The sequence below is a fragment of the Macaca thibetana genome, chromosome 3, assembly GCF_024542745.1.
Source record: "Macaca thibetana thibetana isolate TM-01 chromosome 3, ASM2454274v1, whole genome shotgun sequence".
Classification (NCBI taxonomy): domain Eukaryota; kingdom Metazoa; phylum Chordata; class Mammalia; order Primates; family Cercopithecidae; genus Macaca; species Macaca thibetana.
The window spans coordinates 72,772,512-72,791,077 of record NC_065580.1 but is presented as its reverse complement, the minus strand read 5'-3'; the positions used below and the strand labels follow the sequence as shown (position 1 = coordinate 72,791,077).

The window sequence follows — 18,566 nt, the reverse complement described above, 5'->3', positions numbered from 1 at the left end:
GATATGGTAAAATACCATATGGCCCTGGTTTCAAGAGAAATTCATTTCATAAGTTGTGTAAATGAGTTTATTAGTTAAAGTGAACTTACAAGATCTCTGTTGGTTTTATAAACCAAAGCAAACTAGTTCATTTGAATTGCTATGTGTCCCCCTAGCATTTTTAAATGCAAGACAATGTATTTGTAGAAAGAATCATTCTTTCTCAGGGAATGCTAATTTACCATGCTCCCATGGTAAATTCTACAGGACACTTTCATGGAAAATATCAAAGTTAAGGAAAGTTTAGACTCAAAAGAATACATTTTTGGTAATGATAGTAGTTTTTGGAACATGTATAATTCTATTTACGTTCTCAGCTTTTCAATTCTATTTATCTTAAAATTAGTTTCACAAAATGTTACATGGTTATAATTCAATATTACTGTATAAAGTATTTGAGAAATGTCTGGTAACTCTCTTGTGATTAGGTAATTTCATGACTCAAATCTCCTGTTACTGTTTTGATGCTAGCTAGCACTTATTGAGCCACCTTTTAATGCAAAAAAAAACAAAAAACAAAAAACAAAAAAAAAAAACCAAAAACCAAAGAAACTTTTTTCAAAAGCATTAAAAATATTCACCATTTCATTTGAAGATGGAGAGAGCAAAGTAAGGGTAGGTTAAAATGTCTGTCAGATTGCATGGCTGAGTCTCTAACAAGATAAGTAATTCTTTTGTATCAATTCCTATTACCTTGGAAAACACTGGGCTCTACCAGGCAGGTAATTACTGTTCATATTATCTAGGGCCAACTAAAGTAGAAATTAAAGGAAGCAACTATGAAATCCACGTAGAAAAGACAAATAAGCAGCTCCTCATCAATTGAAAATTTAAAAAGATTGATTAGCTCTTTATGTGCCCAGCTAAATGTGCCATTTAAACTCAAGGACCCAGCTTATCTCATGTTTGTTTTCTTCAAGTGGCTGCATATAAATAATGGCTACAGGCAGAATCTACTTCACGAGTGCGTAATCTAGCCACAAGCAAATCACAGTGGCACCAAACTCATACCTTTTTACAAGAGGAAAGTTTTAAACTGACAGTAAATGAACTGTGAAGTGAGAGGATGAAAACACTCAGCATACAGACACACACAAGCATATTCTGAAAGTGCTTCACATTACACTGTGCACTTACAGACATCACAGGGGCTGATGGACACAGAGTAGCAATTGTTTCCTTATCACCTCCATGCTTGATCACATGCCATCCTGTGCCATCCATTTTATCACCTTAGGTCCCAGAGACTCACAAGACCCAAGGCCTGTTTCTCACATGATTCCTTAGGATTCCGTCAGCTGTTGATGTTACAGGTCATGCATGGCAATCATTGGACCAACGCCACACAAGTTTAGATGTCTTCCACACCCCAGTCAGAAAGAACACACGCAAAATTCCTTATCAGATAGTTGGTAAGAGTACATGGAAAATGGATTTTCATGTCACATATATTAGGAGAAGATCCCTGGCTTCAGGGCAAAGTTTAGAGGAACAACACATACTTACTGAAGACTAAGTGGATTCCAGAGTTCATCATTGGCTAGACTGATATTATTTTACATTTGTGTTACAAAAGGCAGATATTTAAGAAGAGTGAACATATGACCATACATATATGCGTGACTAGCAGACAACTGCTTCCTGAGTCAGTTGACCTGGGTTTTATTGTCCTAGGACAAAATGTGAATTTAAAGAGACCAAAACTTTCAACAAAAAAAAAACCATATGTTTATAAAGAAAGATAAAAGAAAATCTCATAATCATGATTCTGTATGCTACTCAGGCATTGAAAAGGCACACTCAATGAAATTACTTTTCACCATTGGTTTCAGGATACAAAACAATTAAAATTAGAACACGCTAAAAGCTGCACTATAGTTCATGACATCTGCATGCCACACAAAAAATCAAAATGTAGTCTCACATAGGCTGATCATACTCGAGTATATTTATTACATTTCATCATTTATGATCACTTTGTTATAACTAAATTAACCCTGACATAAACTTTGACATTTTAAAAACAGAGAACATACTGATTTTTCATCTATGTTACTTACACGTGTTTTTTAATTCTCATGCAGTGCTCATAATTACGAGATACTACACATTCACCCTCACATTATGCTTAGTAAGAACCAAGCTCAGAGGGTAGAAAAATGCCAACTTCATTCTCCATAAACTTCCCATACATATATTAAGCCACTGTTCTTCTAATTATATACTTATGGTACATTCTTCTGTAAAATGTATAACTGTAGTCACATAACCATTGTTATGACAAGGCAACAATATCATTTCAGATTACAACAAATGAGACCAAAAGTTGAAGAGACCACAGCATATAAAAGTCATGAGAACACCACACACATTTCAATGTTTTTCACTTTCCAGTCGAAAAAAACATGCACAAAGATTTTTTAGCAGATAGTTGTCAGAAGTGCATTAAAAAACTGGCTTTCAGGTCATATATGTTGAGTGAGGATCAATGCCATTGAGGAAAAAGAGCAGTGTTCATTATCTTTTAGGTCTGTCTATATCATCTATAGCTGCTAGAAGTTTTTGTCTTGCTTTCTTATTGATATGGGATCCCAGGCAAACATTCACCAGATTGGTCAACTGCTTCGTTGAATATTCCTGCTCAAAGAAGAAAGATCCAAATTTAGTACCCTAAAAGGAATGTATCTGATTGGTGCAACAAAAGAATAGGCGGATATTCAGGTGCAGTGGATAGTTACTGAGCATTATAAACCAGTGAAAAACAGTGGAAATTACAGTTGGCAAATGAAAGGCAAATTGTTTACTGAGCTGTAATAGGAGGAAATAAGAATACTATAGTACACATTTCAAATAGTAAGCACTAGAATCTGTTTTAACATGGCAAAGTAATCTGACATGCATATGCTTCTTACTACTTTGATGATCACACACTTTACACTTGTTCTGTGATAGTCTTTGTTATTGAGTCATCAAAATACATTGACATTTCAAATTTTTTAAATGCTACTGATGAAGTATTTTTCTGGTCCTCTACATTCTGTAAACACTTCAGTTAAAAAAAAAAAATCTCCAACAAGAGAACAACAACTCTTCTACAACGAATGAATAAGGTAACAAAGAACACAAAGTCAGGGGAGCTGCAAATAAAATTAAGACTACAAGTATCTTTTGCAATCCAAATCCATCTGGTTCCTGAATTTCAGATATTGAATTGCCAGGATGAGAATAAACAGGGATTCATCAGAAATTTCTGCAGATTGATTTGGTACTGGAGGTTGAATAGCAAGAGTTCAGATAGGGAAAGATAGCTGTGTACTATTATCTAATAAGAAAATGTGTCTTTATTGAAGGTAACCACTAAATATAGTACAGTTTCAAAACAGGAGAAAGAATTGATTTTAAAAACTTAGCAAACTGCTCAGCTTGTGTATCTGATCTCTGAGAGCACCTGTCCCCACTTGGTAAGTAATCTCATTTAACCACTCAGCACTCAGTGAGGATGCATCATCAGTAATCACTGGACTCAACATTTTGGGGAGTTTCCTTCAAAGACAGAAAAGAGTGTCCCTGCTGCTGCTGGGGAAATGTCACTGAATTACAAATATCAGTCAGTTAAAGCTCTTTCAAAGTACTAAGCTGAAAAGAAAAAATCAGTCCACTATATTAAAAGAGTAAATCCAAAAAATGGGCATCATTCTTGCATCAAATAATGTGTATTTAGAGCTGCGCCTTTTCTCCTCAGCTACTTTGTACTCTTTCCCAAAACCCTTTCCTCAGTACCAACCCAGAAGTGTTTACAGCTTACTTTACTAAATGGATTCTAGCAACATTCAGCAGTCCATCTGCATCTAGGTTTAACATTTTGGTTCTCAAATGTCAGTGGGGCTAAACGTGGTGAAGTTTTTCTCATTCTGGCTTACTGGCCAAACTCATTAAAAATAACACATACATTTCTACTTTGCTTCTAAAGATCCAAAACCAACTAAGAGTGGGGACATTCACATAAGATTCAGGCCAACGTGAACATTCTAGGCTAATGTTCATTTTATCTCTTTACAGCGTTAAGGCCAGAAAGGATGAGTCTGAGCAGGTATATACAAATAATTCATTTCCTTACCCAAATGAAATAAAACTTGACTTAGCTTTTACGTATGACATTCATAGGTTAAGAAAATGTGAACCCTTGAGTTATCAAAGTAACGAGGATTTGGTGATGATTTTAACACATACCATATACAGAAAAGCTTCCCATACCAAGCACACTGAGTTGAACTGTGTCAAAAATTCGGCATCCTACGTAACAATAGTATTTTTCTTTATCTATATAGTCATACAAAAGAAAAATAATCAAATCTGTATTAAAGGCAAAATCTAATGTAAGATGCAAGTTAAGTTTACCCATTTAAATATTAATGTCTTCAATCATCACTAATACATGTCAGTGTGTACGATGTTACCATTTCATTGTTGAGGAGTACGAGAAGGTTTGTGTGAGGTTTAAGTTACATAATCGATTATGGCTTATGAATCATTTCATTGTTTCTGTATTCAATCTGTCTCAGCATTTATCAACTTCAGCCTTTTCCTATAATATAGTTGCAGGAAAAATTTAGCTAATGTCTTGACTTTGGCTGTATTTCTAGATAATTACAGTAACAGTTCACAAAGGGCTAAAAAAGATTTGATGAGTCAAAGGGTACTGCTTAGATACAGTGCCCTTAGTCTGAAAATGGTAAAGAACTGACCTAAGTAGTTTGTATTAAAAAAGTAAATGTTTCTTTATATTTCACTCTCATGATTTTGGATTAAATAACACACGCGACAAGAACAGCACGAAGAAAAAGGAATAAAAACTTAATTAACTGTTTTCCAGCTCTCACCCTGTGCTCTTTGATCCAGCGTTCCATGTCATTCTCAGTTAGGTAATAGGCTTTAATATAAGTTTCCACAAATTCTTTATCAGGAATGGGTCTAATATCTGTTAGTTTTTCAAGTTTCATTAAAAACTGTTGAAAATCCAATTGCATCAGGGCACGACCCTCATTACTGCACTTCTTGACATTGGCATATCTAAGATGCAAAACAATAAAAAAATACATTATAGGATAATTAGAAGCAAAAACTGTCGGGTATTTGAAGTTTTCTCTAACCTATATTTGGACAGATTGCCCAGAAATGAGAGGGTTATAGGAAATAGAGAACATAAGTCTTGAGTCAGAAAGACTAGGTTGTGTTTGTGCCCTGTCATTTTACCTATGGGGGCCTCAATTTTCTCATTTGCAAAGAGATCCAATGAGTTCAAGGCACTTTGTTGTGCTACAGACCATAGTTCTCTGTATTCAATTAATATAATCGTCTGTAAGAAAGTTAAACTGGTATTCCAGTTAATCTGGCTGCCACGAGTTATTATAAAACTAAGCTTTAAATACTTCAAAGTAATCTTAGTTTTATGAAACTGTTCAATATTATAAGTATTCAATGCAAAAGAAACAAATGAAATAATTCTCCCATGAATACTCTGAAAACATAAAGAAATGTGTAAGCATGTAAGCATAGAAAGTATATACATATTTTTCGTGATAAAAAGTTTATAGACTTATTCTGACATTCTACACTACTGAAACAGTGTGTTTTAAGGTGGACTAGTAATAAAGACAAATATACTAACCCTAACAATACAACACTTTATTATTCATTAAGTCAGTGTTTCATTTCTTCAATCAATCATACAAAACATGGAAAATTCAACTGTGGGAATGAGGTACCTATCCTAAGGAAAGTTACAAGAAAATAAAAGCTTATTTTATTTAAAATGACCAAGCTTTTTTTTAAAAAAAAATAAAGAGTATTTTATACAGAAATATTTATTCACATTTCTACTTAATTAAACAAATTTATTTAAAATACTCTTCGTGATTGTTAACACAGCCGTTTTATAATTTATAGTACCGTTGGTTTCAATACAGAGTGCCAAGACTGTTGTCAGCTTGTCACTGTCACCTTCCCACTTTCTAATACATTCTTTTGTATAACAAATGAGAACAAAAGGAAAATCAGACAAATGATAGTGTGAAAATTCAACTGATGTGCAATTCTAGAGCACTGTACAGGGTCTTTGAAATAGCTGTTTGCTTCTCAGGGATATTTCAAATGTATTACTGATCCTTATTTGTATCCTAGATGTTATGGGCAGAGTAAGCATGGTCTCTGAGTAAATGGGAAAATTACTATTAATAGATCTATAACTTCAACACATGAAAGATTTATACAGCTTACAATGATATGATGGTGATTATTATTAATAATGATATAAGGGTTTTGAGGGCTGATTTTTGCCATCAGAAATCAGGAGTACAACCAGGTGCAGTGGCTCACGTGTAATCCCAGCACTTTGGGAGGCTGAGGTGGGCAGATCAACTTGAGGCCAGGAGATCTAGAACAGCTTGGCCAACATGGTGAAACCCTGTCTCTACTAAAAATACAAAAAATTAGCAGGCATGGTGGCACACACCAGTAGTCTTAGCCACTCAGGAGGCTGAGGCACAAGAATTGCTTGAGCCCGAGAGGCGGAGGCTGCAGTGAGCCCAGATTGCACCACTGCACTCCAGCCTGGGCAACAAAGCAAGATTGTCTCAAAAAAAAAAAAAAAGAAAGAAAGAAAGAAAGAAAAGAAAAAAAGAAATCAGGGGTACATATGCCTTTAAAAACTGTGTGAACTTGTTACCTAACCTCTTTAAGCCTCGGTTTTCTGAGACTAGGTTCTCTCATTGATGAAACAGAATCATAGTACCTTGCAAAGAGAGTTTATTTCAGGTTTGGTGATATAATCCTGTGAAATGTTTGGTTCAGCAAATAACACATAGTTAATGCTCAAAAAATGTTAGGTATAACAATCATCATCATCATAATTTTATTATTAGGTAATAATAACTGTTAGTTTTAACTTTCAGATAACCATTAGATTCTGCATTCCTCACTCATCTACTAGCTGGGTCTATGCCACTAGCAAGAAAAGAAAGCAGAGACAAAGACAGACACAGTGGGGTCTAAGGTTTTTTTCTCTAATTATATCCCAAACTTGTCTGCTAGTTATCATTATTTCTACTTATTCTCTCCAACTATTAATACCATATGTTATTCATATATTACAATTTGTCATTAAAGAAACAAATAATGCTTTCATGAAAAACTTACCCTTCTACGATAGTTCGATTAGCCAATCGTATACAATGTTCCCAAAGTATATTAGACACAGGCAAGGGTATTCGAACTCTCTTAGAAACTTCATTTAGCCTCCTGTTAAACTGCTCAAATTCCTAAGAAGACAAATAGTAGCCATTTGTGAATATCATTAAAATGCCACAATGTTCTCCCATAAAAATGGTTTAAATAAAAAAGATTTAAAAAGACTCATAATCAAACCAAGTAAAATAAAAAAAGATAATGCCAAAGATAATTTGGACTTAGTATGAAGGTCTTGAAAATGTATATGCACTAGTTTGAATAGATGATGTTATAATACAGAGTATACTAACATTTTATTGCAAAAGGAGTAAGTGTCATTAACTGATTAAACCATGTTAACAATGTCCAAATGTCTCAAAATTTTCTATGGTTGTCAGTACAGATTAATACAGCTCAATGACCTAATTTGGCTTCAAAAATATCTTCAAGAAACCCAGGTTTAAAAACATGGTTTGATATGTGTTCAGTTCAGAACTATTTGTGATTTGTAGCTATACTCCTCAGAGTGCAATCTAATACATTATCATTTTTCCTAAACATTTTTTAAAAGTAAATAATTATATGGGTTGAGGATGTCATATCTAAAATGCTTGGGGCCAGAAGCGTTTCTGGACTCTGGACTTTTCCCAGTTTTGGAATATTTGCATTATACCTACTGGTTGGGAATCCCAAATCTGAAAATCCCAAACCAGAATTCTGAAATGCTCCAGTGACCAATTCCTTTGAGTGTCATGCTGGCACTCAAGAAGTTTTAGATTCTGGATTATTTCAAATATTAGATTTTCGAATTTGGGATGCTCAACTGTACACCAAATGGTCAAAAAATCATACTCTATCCACAAATTTTTAGTACAATGGAAACAATAAAACACAGTTTCTATTACCTACAGAAAAACTGAGTATTTTTATTGTCTTTTATGACATGATCGTACTAAAAATATAAATACATATACCTGATTTAGACAAGTCCAATAATTAGACGGAAACAGCAGAAGGTTTAGCTTTCAATGAATGTGTTTTTGGTCTCTTTGGACTATTACTATTTAAATATACTCATTTAATATTTAATGAAGTAAATGCTGCTGACTCTTCCCTGGCAATATATTTCAAATATAAGAAGACTTGGGCCGGGGCCGGTGGCTCACGCCTGTAATCACAGCACTTTGGGAGGCCAAGGCGGGCAGATCATGAGGTCAGGAGATCAAGACCATCCTGGCTAACACGGTGAAACCCTGTCTCTACTAAAAATACAAAAAATTAGCTGGGCGTGGTGGCGGGCGCCTGTAGTCCCAGCTACTCGGGAGGCTGAGGCAGGAGAATGGCGTGAACCTGGGAGGCGTAGCTTGCAATGAGTGGAGATCCTGCCACTGCAGCCTGGGTGACAGAGCGAGACTCCGTCTCAAAAAAAAAAAAAGAAATCTTAAAATGACATTTTTCTTTAGTTACCTGAATAGAGAAGCTACACAATGTTTAACATGACTGACATGTGTTCAACTTTTCTAACAACACATAGGAGAAAAAAAATCTAATCTGATCACCACTCAGGCAATCACATAATGATAACTGTGTTATCCTCTGCTCTTTTGCTGCTTCTTCCTAAATCACAATTTTTCTTGCTAATTTATTTTTAACAATTAATTGCTTTTAATCATTAAAAAGAAGTGGATTGTCAATTCATGAAATTTATCTTCGAAAAATCAAAACTGTATAATTGCTCTTTGTTGTTTCATTTCATGGATCTAGGAGAGTAGTAGTATTTGTTACTGTATTTATTTATGCATTCCTTAAACTGCTTTGGATTTCAAGAGTCATAATTCAATATTTTTCATCAATATTTAAAAGATAAAGCTATATGTATAAAATGCTTTCTGTACAAAATAACATTCTACTTATTGCTAAATTCAATGTTCAAAAATGCTTGTCATAAAATGAATCATACAAACATTTCATTTTTCTTATGATTCTTTTGGGGCAACATAAGCAAACTGTCTAGACTTAGATGCTGAGACTTAGAAAAGTAACAGAAAGAACAAACGTTACCACAGATAATTAATCTTTATGCTTAAAGAAGGCCTTAAGCTGCTAAAAATTGGGCTAGGTTAATAATCTGAATAACACGAGTTCTTTCTTATAACTGGAATAACAAATAACTGAAAAAAGCAGCCTCCTCATAGTATGTGTATTTGTTGAGCACAGAAGTCTTTTTCTCTTGCACCCCTATACGGTCCATGGTTAGTATGTTCTATGGTCTGAATGTTGTGTCCTCCCTAAATTCATATGTTGAAATCCTAATCCCAGGGTGACAGTGTTGGGAGTTGGGGCTTTTTAAAAGTGATTAGGTCATGAGGGCCAAGCTCTCACCAAGGGAATTAACACCCTTATAAAAGAGCCCCAGAGAGTTGCCTTGCCTTTTTTACCATGTGAGGGTACAGCAAGGTGACATCTATGAGAAATCAGACCTTCACCATATACCAAATCTGCCTGAGCCGTGATCTTGATCTTGAACTTCCCAGCCTCCAGAACTGTGAGAAATAACTGCTCTGCTTATAAGCCACCTAGTCTGTGGAACTTTGTTGTAGTATCCTAAAGGACTAAGACAGCATGTCATAAAAAATAGATCCACTTTTTCAAAAACAGAATTGTTAAAAAAAAAAAAAAGGGGGTATCATTATTTATAAATCACATTTGTCTTTTACATTCCAAATGAAAATTTGCAATTGAAATCTCCTGGGTGCTCTAGAAACCAAGTTATTGCTTTGATTATCTTTCAAGGTCAATAATCTCTGAATTCCAGAGTGGCAAATATAGAGTACCCTTGGTGTCACTCCCCGCTAAGATCTCTATGGAAACTCCTAGCAATTGCTTACTGATGTTGGCATGATTAGTCCCGGAGTCTGGAGACAGCCTCACGGTCTTCAACCTAGGCCTCCGAAGGGGACCATAAATTGCTGGGAGTTGGTGACTGAAGAAACTCCATTACCATCTCCATTTTAAATCTATGGTTCTGTTCATTGGTTCTCAGATGTCCTAGGCTCTTATTTGTTGACTTGGTCTAAGCAGGTAAGAATGATTGTGTAAATGAGATTAAAGTGAGGAGGTTAAGAAGGGACATTTTTCTTTTCAGTTACAAAAATGAAAAAATTTTTTCTGAAAGTTACTTTCATTTTCTCAGATGCTCTTTCCACACCTTATTTCCTTACTTCCCGCAGGCCTCATCTCCAGTCTCACCTTATCAGGGTCCTTCTCCGAGCATGACAAATACATGGTCTTCCTCTTCCACCCACATCCTGTCATTCTTTGTCTCTCTTCAGATGATTTTGGTTTTTTTCACAGCATTATTCATCATCTGACATTATATCTCAATTTATCTCTTTACTGCTATCTCTGCCTTGGCATGTAAATTCCTTGAGGGCACATAAGTTCCCGAATTCACAGCTATCCTGCCAGCACTTCTATCAGTGTGTGGCACATACCAGGTGATCTACAGGTATCTATTCATGCATAAGTGAAAAAAAAAAAACCACAATTCTTTCCAGGAAACGTATACACACAGGTCACTGACTCCAAAGAGGTGTTTGTATGACACACTGCAAAAGTAGTGTGATTTTCTACTCGGAATAATCAGAGGCATGGTCTCTTGCTAATGAATATTATGCTAAACTACAGAAATAATTTCTAATTAAACTGAAATATCTTCTTGTCATTATAGTGATGGCTACTGAGATTACATAATATGAAAGTCAGCCACGACATACAACAATTCAAAATGGGTAGTGAACAAAGCTAAAAAAGTCTATGATGTATTCTTAAATCTAATAGAAGACAAATTCAGAAAATAAGCCTATTTCAATTCAGGGTCTTTAATACCACAATGCTAGAAATGTGGTAATAACGATAATCTTACTATTTTAGAGCAACTGCAATAAAGGAACACTTCTCTTAGTAGATTGATCTTTAGCAAAGGTGTTTCCCAGAACACTTGCCTTTAATAGTGCATCTACATATATGTTGTGCTGTGACATAATTTCTTTTACATCCCATTTCACATTAGCCATGAGGAGCAGCATCTGTTCATAATCAAGGGCTTTACCAGCCACAATCCAGTAAATTGGTTTGCGTAGTTCACTGGCAGTTGAGACTGTCTGAAATAAATTTCACAGAAATGGAAACAATTATTTTCGAAAAGTATCATATTGATAAAGAATACTTGCCCCTGTTTCCAGTATATATCATATCTGAAAATAAAACACTATATATTTGGAGATTTAAACTACAAAAATATTTTAAATATTTGAGTGAAGGCAAAGGTCTTACTCAAAACATAATTTTGAGACATTCAATAAACTTGAAGCCATTGACACTGCAACTGTAAAAGAACTAGAGCTCTTCATGGAGCCTAGCAATTACTTCTCACATTCTTCTACTTCTCTCCATTTCCACTCCCACTACATGATGTCAGGATTCCACCATCTCTCCCCTGCAATACTGTAGCAGCCTTCAAATTAGTTTTCCTGTCTCTAGGACTGCCGTCTACAGTTCTTTCTTCACAATGCCCCCAGAAAACTCTTTCTAAAACACAAATCCAGCCATGCCACTCACCTGTTTCAAACCCTCCAGGAGCTTCCATGCCCTCCAAATGAAGTCCAACTCCTGAAGCAGGGTGCTTTATATGCCAGTGGCTCCTGCTGATTGCCCCAGCCATCTTTCTCATTCCCAGACCTCCTCCCTACTCCAACGAGCTTTCCTCAGCTGTTCGCATGCACCATGCCCTTTCTCACGGGTCTTCACATATGCCATTCCCTTTGTCTAGAACCCATCCCTCATTCACCCTCTCTACCTTGCTGGTCCAGTTTAAACATTACTTCCTCTAGATAGCCTTTCTAGATAACCTTCTCCCACCCAGAGCCTCTCCTGTCCTCCACTCTGGGTTAAATACCCTCATGGCACTTTTCCCTTACCACGGTACTTATCATGCTTTATTTTAATAGTTTTAACTGGTGCTTTCTCTCTCACTAGTCTAAAAGTTACACGAGGTGCTCAATAGTATGTATTTAACACAGGAATTCATGAGTGAATAAATGAACACTCTATCTGGCTCTCCTGGGTTTTCAAGACTGACTTCTAGTTAAACAAACAAACAAACAAACAAATCTAAATAATCTGTATCCTATCTTGCTCACAGTTGAAATGACATACAAGACCATATCTGACCTGAGAATAGAACTGCTGAAGAAAGGGCTTTTTGACTGCAGGCATCACAGCATCCAGATGCGGCTGAAGGAACTCAAACTGTTCAGCCAAGAATACCCTAAAGGGAATAAATAACCCACTGTGTAAACAAATTGTGTAGGATTTAGAGCCTGTCATGTTTTCGTATAAGTATTTTTTTAACATTTCTGAGCAAAACTTTAACAATAAAAATTACTTTCCACTTTAGTGGATGACCCTGTAATACCACTTGACATGTTCATTTATAATCTACACAATAAATAATGCTGAGTTTATGACTGAATGGAAGTTTAAGAGAAAGAAAAGCAACTTCAAAGGAGCCAAGCAGCTTACGATGAGGTGTAGGGTCATGTGCTTCAAATGTAAGATGTGAGCCCAGAGTAGCAGGTTGAAAAAAGAACACAAGGGTATTTTTTAAAGGATTTCTTTTAAAGATCTCATTCAGTTATATACAACAGACTCTTGAAATCTCAGATTTAATATCTGACACTTTTAATATCTGACACTTTTCAGAAGTAACCCCAACATTTCTAATAGGCAGCAAACTGTAACTTGGCTGAGTATCACAAATGAACGACAGGTGCCAGAGGCTGGATACAGGAATGGGAGTCAGTGGGCTGGTGAAGGAGCCTGGACTACTGCCTGCAGACGCACTGCATCCAGGCACTGTCTTTTTCTGCTTTTTGTTATTAATGCAAAAACTCTTACGTTATATTGGACTACATTTTATAGAAATGCAGAAGTTATATGCGTTAATTGTATTAATAACTCTGGGGATTTATAAAGGTCAGGAAGCATTCTTATTGATGTCAAGGGTCAATTATACTTAGCACTAAATTGACAATGCAATTACAGCTTCTCCTAGGATCATGAGTCATCAATAGGAAAATATGAAGCATAGTATAACGCTTCCTAAAGCTATACTTAAAGCGTGGATCATGTTGTTAAAGACTGAAAATTAAAAGATTTCCTTCTTTCCATTTCTATAACTGAAAAACCAACCATGCAGTTTAAAAAATCAATTGGTAATCTGTGTTAGAATATACTTGCCAGAAACATATAAGTGATATTTAGAAGTGGTAGATGTATGCAGCTAACTAGAAGTCTAATTAAACAATGCTTACTTTTATAAACTTTCTTAAATATTTAATGGCAATGCAACTGTTTTGAACAACTTACAAGGATTCCGTGGCTACCACTCTTTCTGCCAACCCATACAATGTATCCCCAGATGTCAAAACCACCAGGTGACTGAGGTGTGGACTTGGCACCTTCTCCTTTCTTTCTTCTGCTGCTGTGAGTGTGGCAGTAGGATCAGCAGAAACTTCCTGAAAATACAATACATATATAACCTGGAATAACAAATCTAACAGTAATAAATCACGTGATTTTGACATAACTAGAATTAAAATTAAAATACTCTTGGGGCATACGTTAATTACATTTAGATTCAGTTCTTTTTATCCTGCTGTCATGTTTTGTAACTATTGGAACCTTCTTTTTAATCCTAATTGACAATGAGCCTATATAATATCATCCAAATCTAAATGCTACCATCTGTGCATGACCTAAAGTCTGTCAACACAAGGACTCTTTATGAATTGACAGATGTTTCATAGCAACAATAGTGAGATGGCCTTCAAGAACTTGTAAATGAGAGAAATATGATTACTCCTTGAGAACCACACTGATAAAATCCAAAATTATGGTTTGATTAACCATCTCGCACCCAAATTTTAATGAAGTTTACCTTGGTATATAATCTCAAGGAGGCAGGACTAGAATGAAGTTATAAACTGGAACAGAGCCAAATGTATATATCTGGGGACAGACTACTCATAAGAAGGAAGATGGTCAATGTGAACAAAGGAAAGGGATACCCAGGAAGCAGGATGTGCCAGGCCCTACAGCACTGTCCAGGAGAGAACCACTGATTCAGGTATACAGCCATGTAGTCAATAGGAGTGATGCAGTCTAATTTGTGGTCAGGAAAACTCATCAGACTTCAAATTTCTCAGTTTTACTTTCATCTGATGATATACTCACTAGAAATCTTCTCATTACTAATTTACCTTTCTAGGTATTCTGATGCCAGGCAAGGAGTGCCTTGGATATGAGTTATGTACATTCTTTGACTTCATATAAACATACCCTATATTGTAAACAAACAGGTTGGCAAAGGAAGAGTTTCAAAGATACACTTACTCAACTTCTCCTCAATACATAGCAAGGGACTCATTTTTTACTAAGCTCTTAGCAAACAGTTAAAAAAACAAAAACTCACTTCAACTCACAGGCATACTGGTCATCTTTTTTTGCCAGGAGGGTGGGAATATCTTGAGATCATGGGTAAAGATGCACAAGGCTGGCTACCTGGAGGAGCTGACAGAGTACCAGAAGACTGCCAGCTCAAGAGTTACCAATCACTCCAAATATTTCAATATTTAACTTAATATAAACTTATTTCAGTGAATAAGTTTCCCTTTGTACAGAGAACATGAAAGAAGGCTGTTTAGAATACTGACATCATCATAATAGTTATTTGAATAGTTGCCGCATTACACGTCAGAGAAAGAGACTTTTAATTATTGTTTTCTGGGGCACAAAGGAGAGAGGTCAAGGCAGTGAGACTGTAGGAATCTTAATGTTACTGATGACAGTATAATCCAGAGTCACTTCACTGTGAAGGTCATTAAGAACTTTTTATTTCTAATAACAATGAGCTTGAATTACAAATGTTCATTATACTTTTAGTTTAAGTATAGAGTTTTGCAGTACTAACATGGCAACAAACTCCATTCATTAAATTTTGAAAAAAAATTTCATGAGAGAAATTTACAAAAAGAAAAAAAAATAGAATAAAAGCTATGTAAGTTAAGCAATAGCTCATAGTACAAAAGTGCAGCTATGTTTTTTAAAGTTAACCTGAATACAAGTTAACCCCTGCCCCCACTCAAAGTTTAAAATGCTGATTGAACCATAGAATGACAGAGTTAGAAGAGATGCTAAACATTATATAATACAACCCCTGCAGTTTATGTACTACTTTCAGTGTGGAAAACACTCCATGGTTATCTCTATTATGGAGTTTAAAGGTGAGAACATATGAGTAGGCAGATAGCAAAACTAAATGTTTAAATGCAAAATAGCTTTAAAAGAACCTCAAAGAAAATTTAGCACAAAATTGGATGTAAACACATCTAATAGTGTACAATATATAAAGCCAGATTACTTTTTAAAGCAACTTTATAGTAACAAATCTCCAATTATTTTCCATATGAATAAATGAGACATCAAATGCATACATATAATTTACTCCTATAAATTTAGCAAAATGCAAATAAAATTTATAAAACCTTTCAAGTTAGAAAATGGTTTAATTCTTTATCTTTTATTTCATTTCCTATCTTCTCCTAAAGACAGTGTCTCTTTTCAATCTCTAATTACTCAATTAGCATTTAAAAGTTAGTTTGGGAATAACTGTGCTTCCTCTAGGGAGAAGCAGGATCATGGATCCATGCAAGTTAATTAATGTCATATCTCCATCATTCATTTCCCTCTAAAAAGGAAATAACCCTACTCCAGCAGGAAAAAAAAAAAAAAAGGAGAAAAAAATTTTACAAAATTAAATACTGTTTGGCACCAATTGGTTGTCTATCCTATTTAATTCTGGTAGTTATTGATAAGAAACAAGTAAGGAACCTTAAAGTCATTCATGACTCCCCTTCTTCTTCACCTTCCACATCCAATCAATCACTAAAACATGCCTAAACTGACACCTCTCATTTGTTCCTTCCTGATACTACTATTTAAACAGGTCACAGGTTCCTTAGCAGTCTTGACTGGACTATTCTAAAAGCCCATGAATAGAGAGCTCTGTCTCTAGCTTCTCCTATTTCTATGCCAGTTTCCATACAGTTAACTGACTGATTTTTCAACAATACTGATGTGAACTTTCTCAAATAGAGATGTGATCATAACACTCCCTGGTTTTAAAGCCTTAATCCATTCCTTCCAGGAAAAAGTCTAAACATGTTACCATGTTACCTGTTTACAACTAACTCTAGCCTAAAACACTGTTTCCCAAATTATCTTCCCCCTACTAGAAAATAAACTCTACATGGGTAGGGAGTTTTGTCTGGCTTCCCCACCTTCCCCTACAATTGTATCCTTAATTCTTGGAACAGTGCTTGGCACCATATAGAGTGTTCAACAAACAGACACTAAATAAACATTTGTTGAATAAGGGTGGCTCACGCTCCTATTTCCTTTAGGGATCTGCTTCAGTGGTCCTTCCTAGAGGGATCTTCTCTAACTGCCTAATTAACATTACACCCTTTCTCTCTCTGTACTTTTCACCTAAGTTCTTCATTGCTCTCAACACAATCTAACGTTAAATTAGATCTTCATTTATTCCTTAACTACCTCCTCCACTCTGGGGGCCATCAGTCTACCACAAAGTACCTAGGCATGCAATATGTATTGTTGAATGAATTAGTAATAAAGATAGCTATCCAACTATCTTGTATCTCATCCTGCACCCTCATCACATAGCTCGTTTTCTGTCTGCTTCCAATACCTCTTATAGTGTTCTCAATTTTCTTCTTAGTTCAGAGTTGTAAATAACTATTTCAGAACAAGTCAAAGAATGATGAGGAGATGTAAAACTCTGAAACATGAAAAACGAATAAAGGAACTGGGAGAAGAAAGGACTCACTTGGGCAAAATGGCTAGGCTACTCAAAGTGATCCAAAAGAAGTAGAAATAGAAATAACAGAAAATAGTTCAAGAGATAAGCATATTTGGTTACATTATAACAAAGCACATTCTACCAGGCAGATGTAAGGCAAGCAGGGCTGCTTTGGGTGGTTATTAGTTCTCAAAAAAACATCACTTGAGATGTTCAAGCAGAAGCTTATGGTTACTAGGTATGTATGAATGCTGTACAGGTTAAATGAGCACAGATAAGTTTCCTTCTATGAGTAAAATCTTGGAAGATTATACTCCAACAGTATAACAAAACTCCTTCTAAGCATCAAACACTTCTGCTTTTAAAATATTGTATAATTAAGCTAAATCTAATATGAATTTTCTGACAATATTGTATAATCTCAAACTCAAAATAGCTCAAGGATCTCCATGAATACCAAACACTTATAATAGCAGTTAATTTTAAATTTCATTCTTTTGGATTAGATATCATATACACAATATATCTATAAAACTAAAAGTTTCTTTGAATTTAGGTACTAACTAGTTAATTAGGGATAGAACAGGGAGGTGGCTCTAGAAAATAATGGAAGGCAAGGAGAGGGTATATCTATAGTCTGAGAGAATACAGTTATCTTTCATATGACAAGAGGAGCCAAAAGCATTTACCTAACTACCTCCTTAATGCCTCCAACACAAATGCATTGAGTTCCCTTCTACTCAGGGAGCTCTTTCACAAAAGCATTCTTTAGAAGATCACTGGAATTGTTGCCCCCACTTCAAAAGGCTTTCATTAAAATACCTTCCTTTGTTCCCAGTTGTATGCCTGGCATTTGAGGCATAAAATTTATGATAATTATTTGCTTAAAGACTAAAGTTCTGTGTTTATATTTAGGAAAATACGCTTGAAGAGAGCAAGAGAGTTACGAAAATGTCAAGCTGACATAAATAAATGGTATGTGCTTACTGCACACTTAAATAAAAAGCTCCTAAACTGGCTTTTTCAGTTTACAGGAGTGCAATAAGTAAAGGCTATAACCCTTTAAAGACTGAAAAATGAAACCTTAACCACCTTTATTCTCACTGTGAGAGTCACATTTTTTAACCTTTCCTACCACCAATGTGCTACTACAAAGAGAATTCACATTTATGAATTTTTCTGGACAAATTTAAAATATTATTATCAAAAATTTAAAGTTGGCTAAAGGCCCGGGTGCAGTGGCTCACGCCTGTAATCCCAGCACTTTGGGAGGCCGAGGCAGGAGGATCACCTGAGGTCAGAAGTTCAAGACCAGCCCGGCCAACGTGGCGAACCCATCTCTACTAAAAATACAAAAACTAGC

At 35.5% G+C, this 18,566-nt stretch overlaps 1 protein-coding gene across 1 annotated transcript in view; it reads right to left on the bottom strand.

The window, feature by feature from the left end:
• Positions 1-1,964: 1,964 nt before the first annotated feature.
• VPS50 (VPS50 subunit of EARP/GARPII complex) overlaps positions 1,965-18,566 on the bottom strand; it is a 118,367-nt gene continuing 101,765 nt past the window's right edge. Inside the window, exons 23-28 of the mRNA XM_050785362.1 lie at positions 13,693-13,841; positions 12,496-12,592; positions 11,268-11,426; positions 7,234-7,355; positions 4,920-5,109; positions 1,965-2,676 (exon numbers count right to left, since the gene is read on the bottom strand). Coding sequence (XP_050641319.1) covers positions 2,557-2,676; positions 4,920-5,109; positions 7,234-7,355; positions 11,268-11,426; positions 12,496-12,592; positions 13,693-13,841 — 837 coding nt within the window. The 3' untranslated portion in view covers positions 1,965-2,556. The remainder of the gene's footprint in view (positions 2,677-4,919; positions 5,110-7,233; positions 7,356-11,267; positions 11,427-12,495; positions 12,593-13,692; positions 13,842-18,566) is intronic.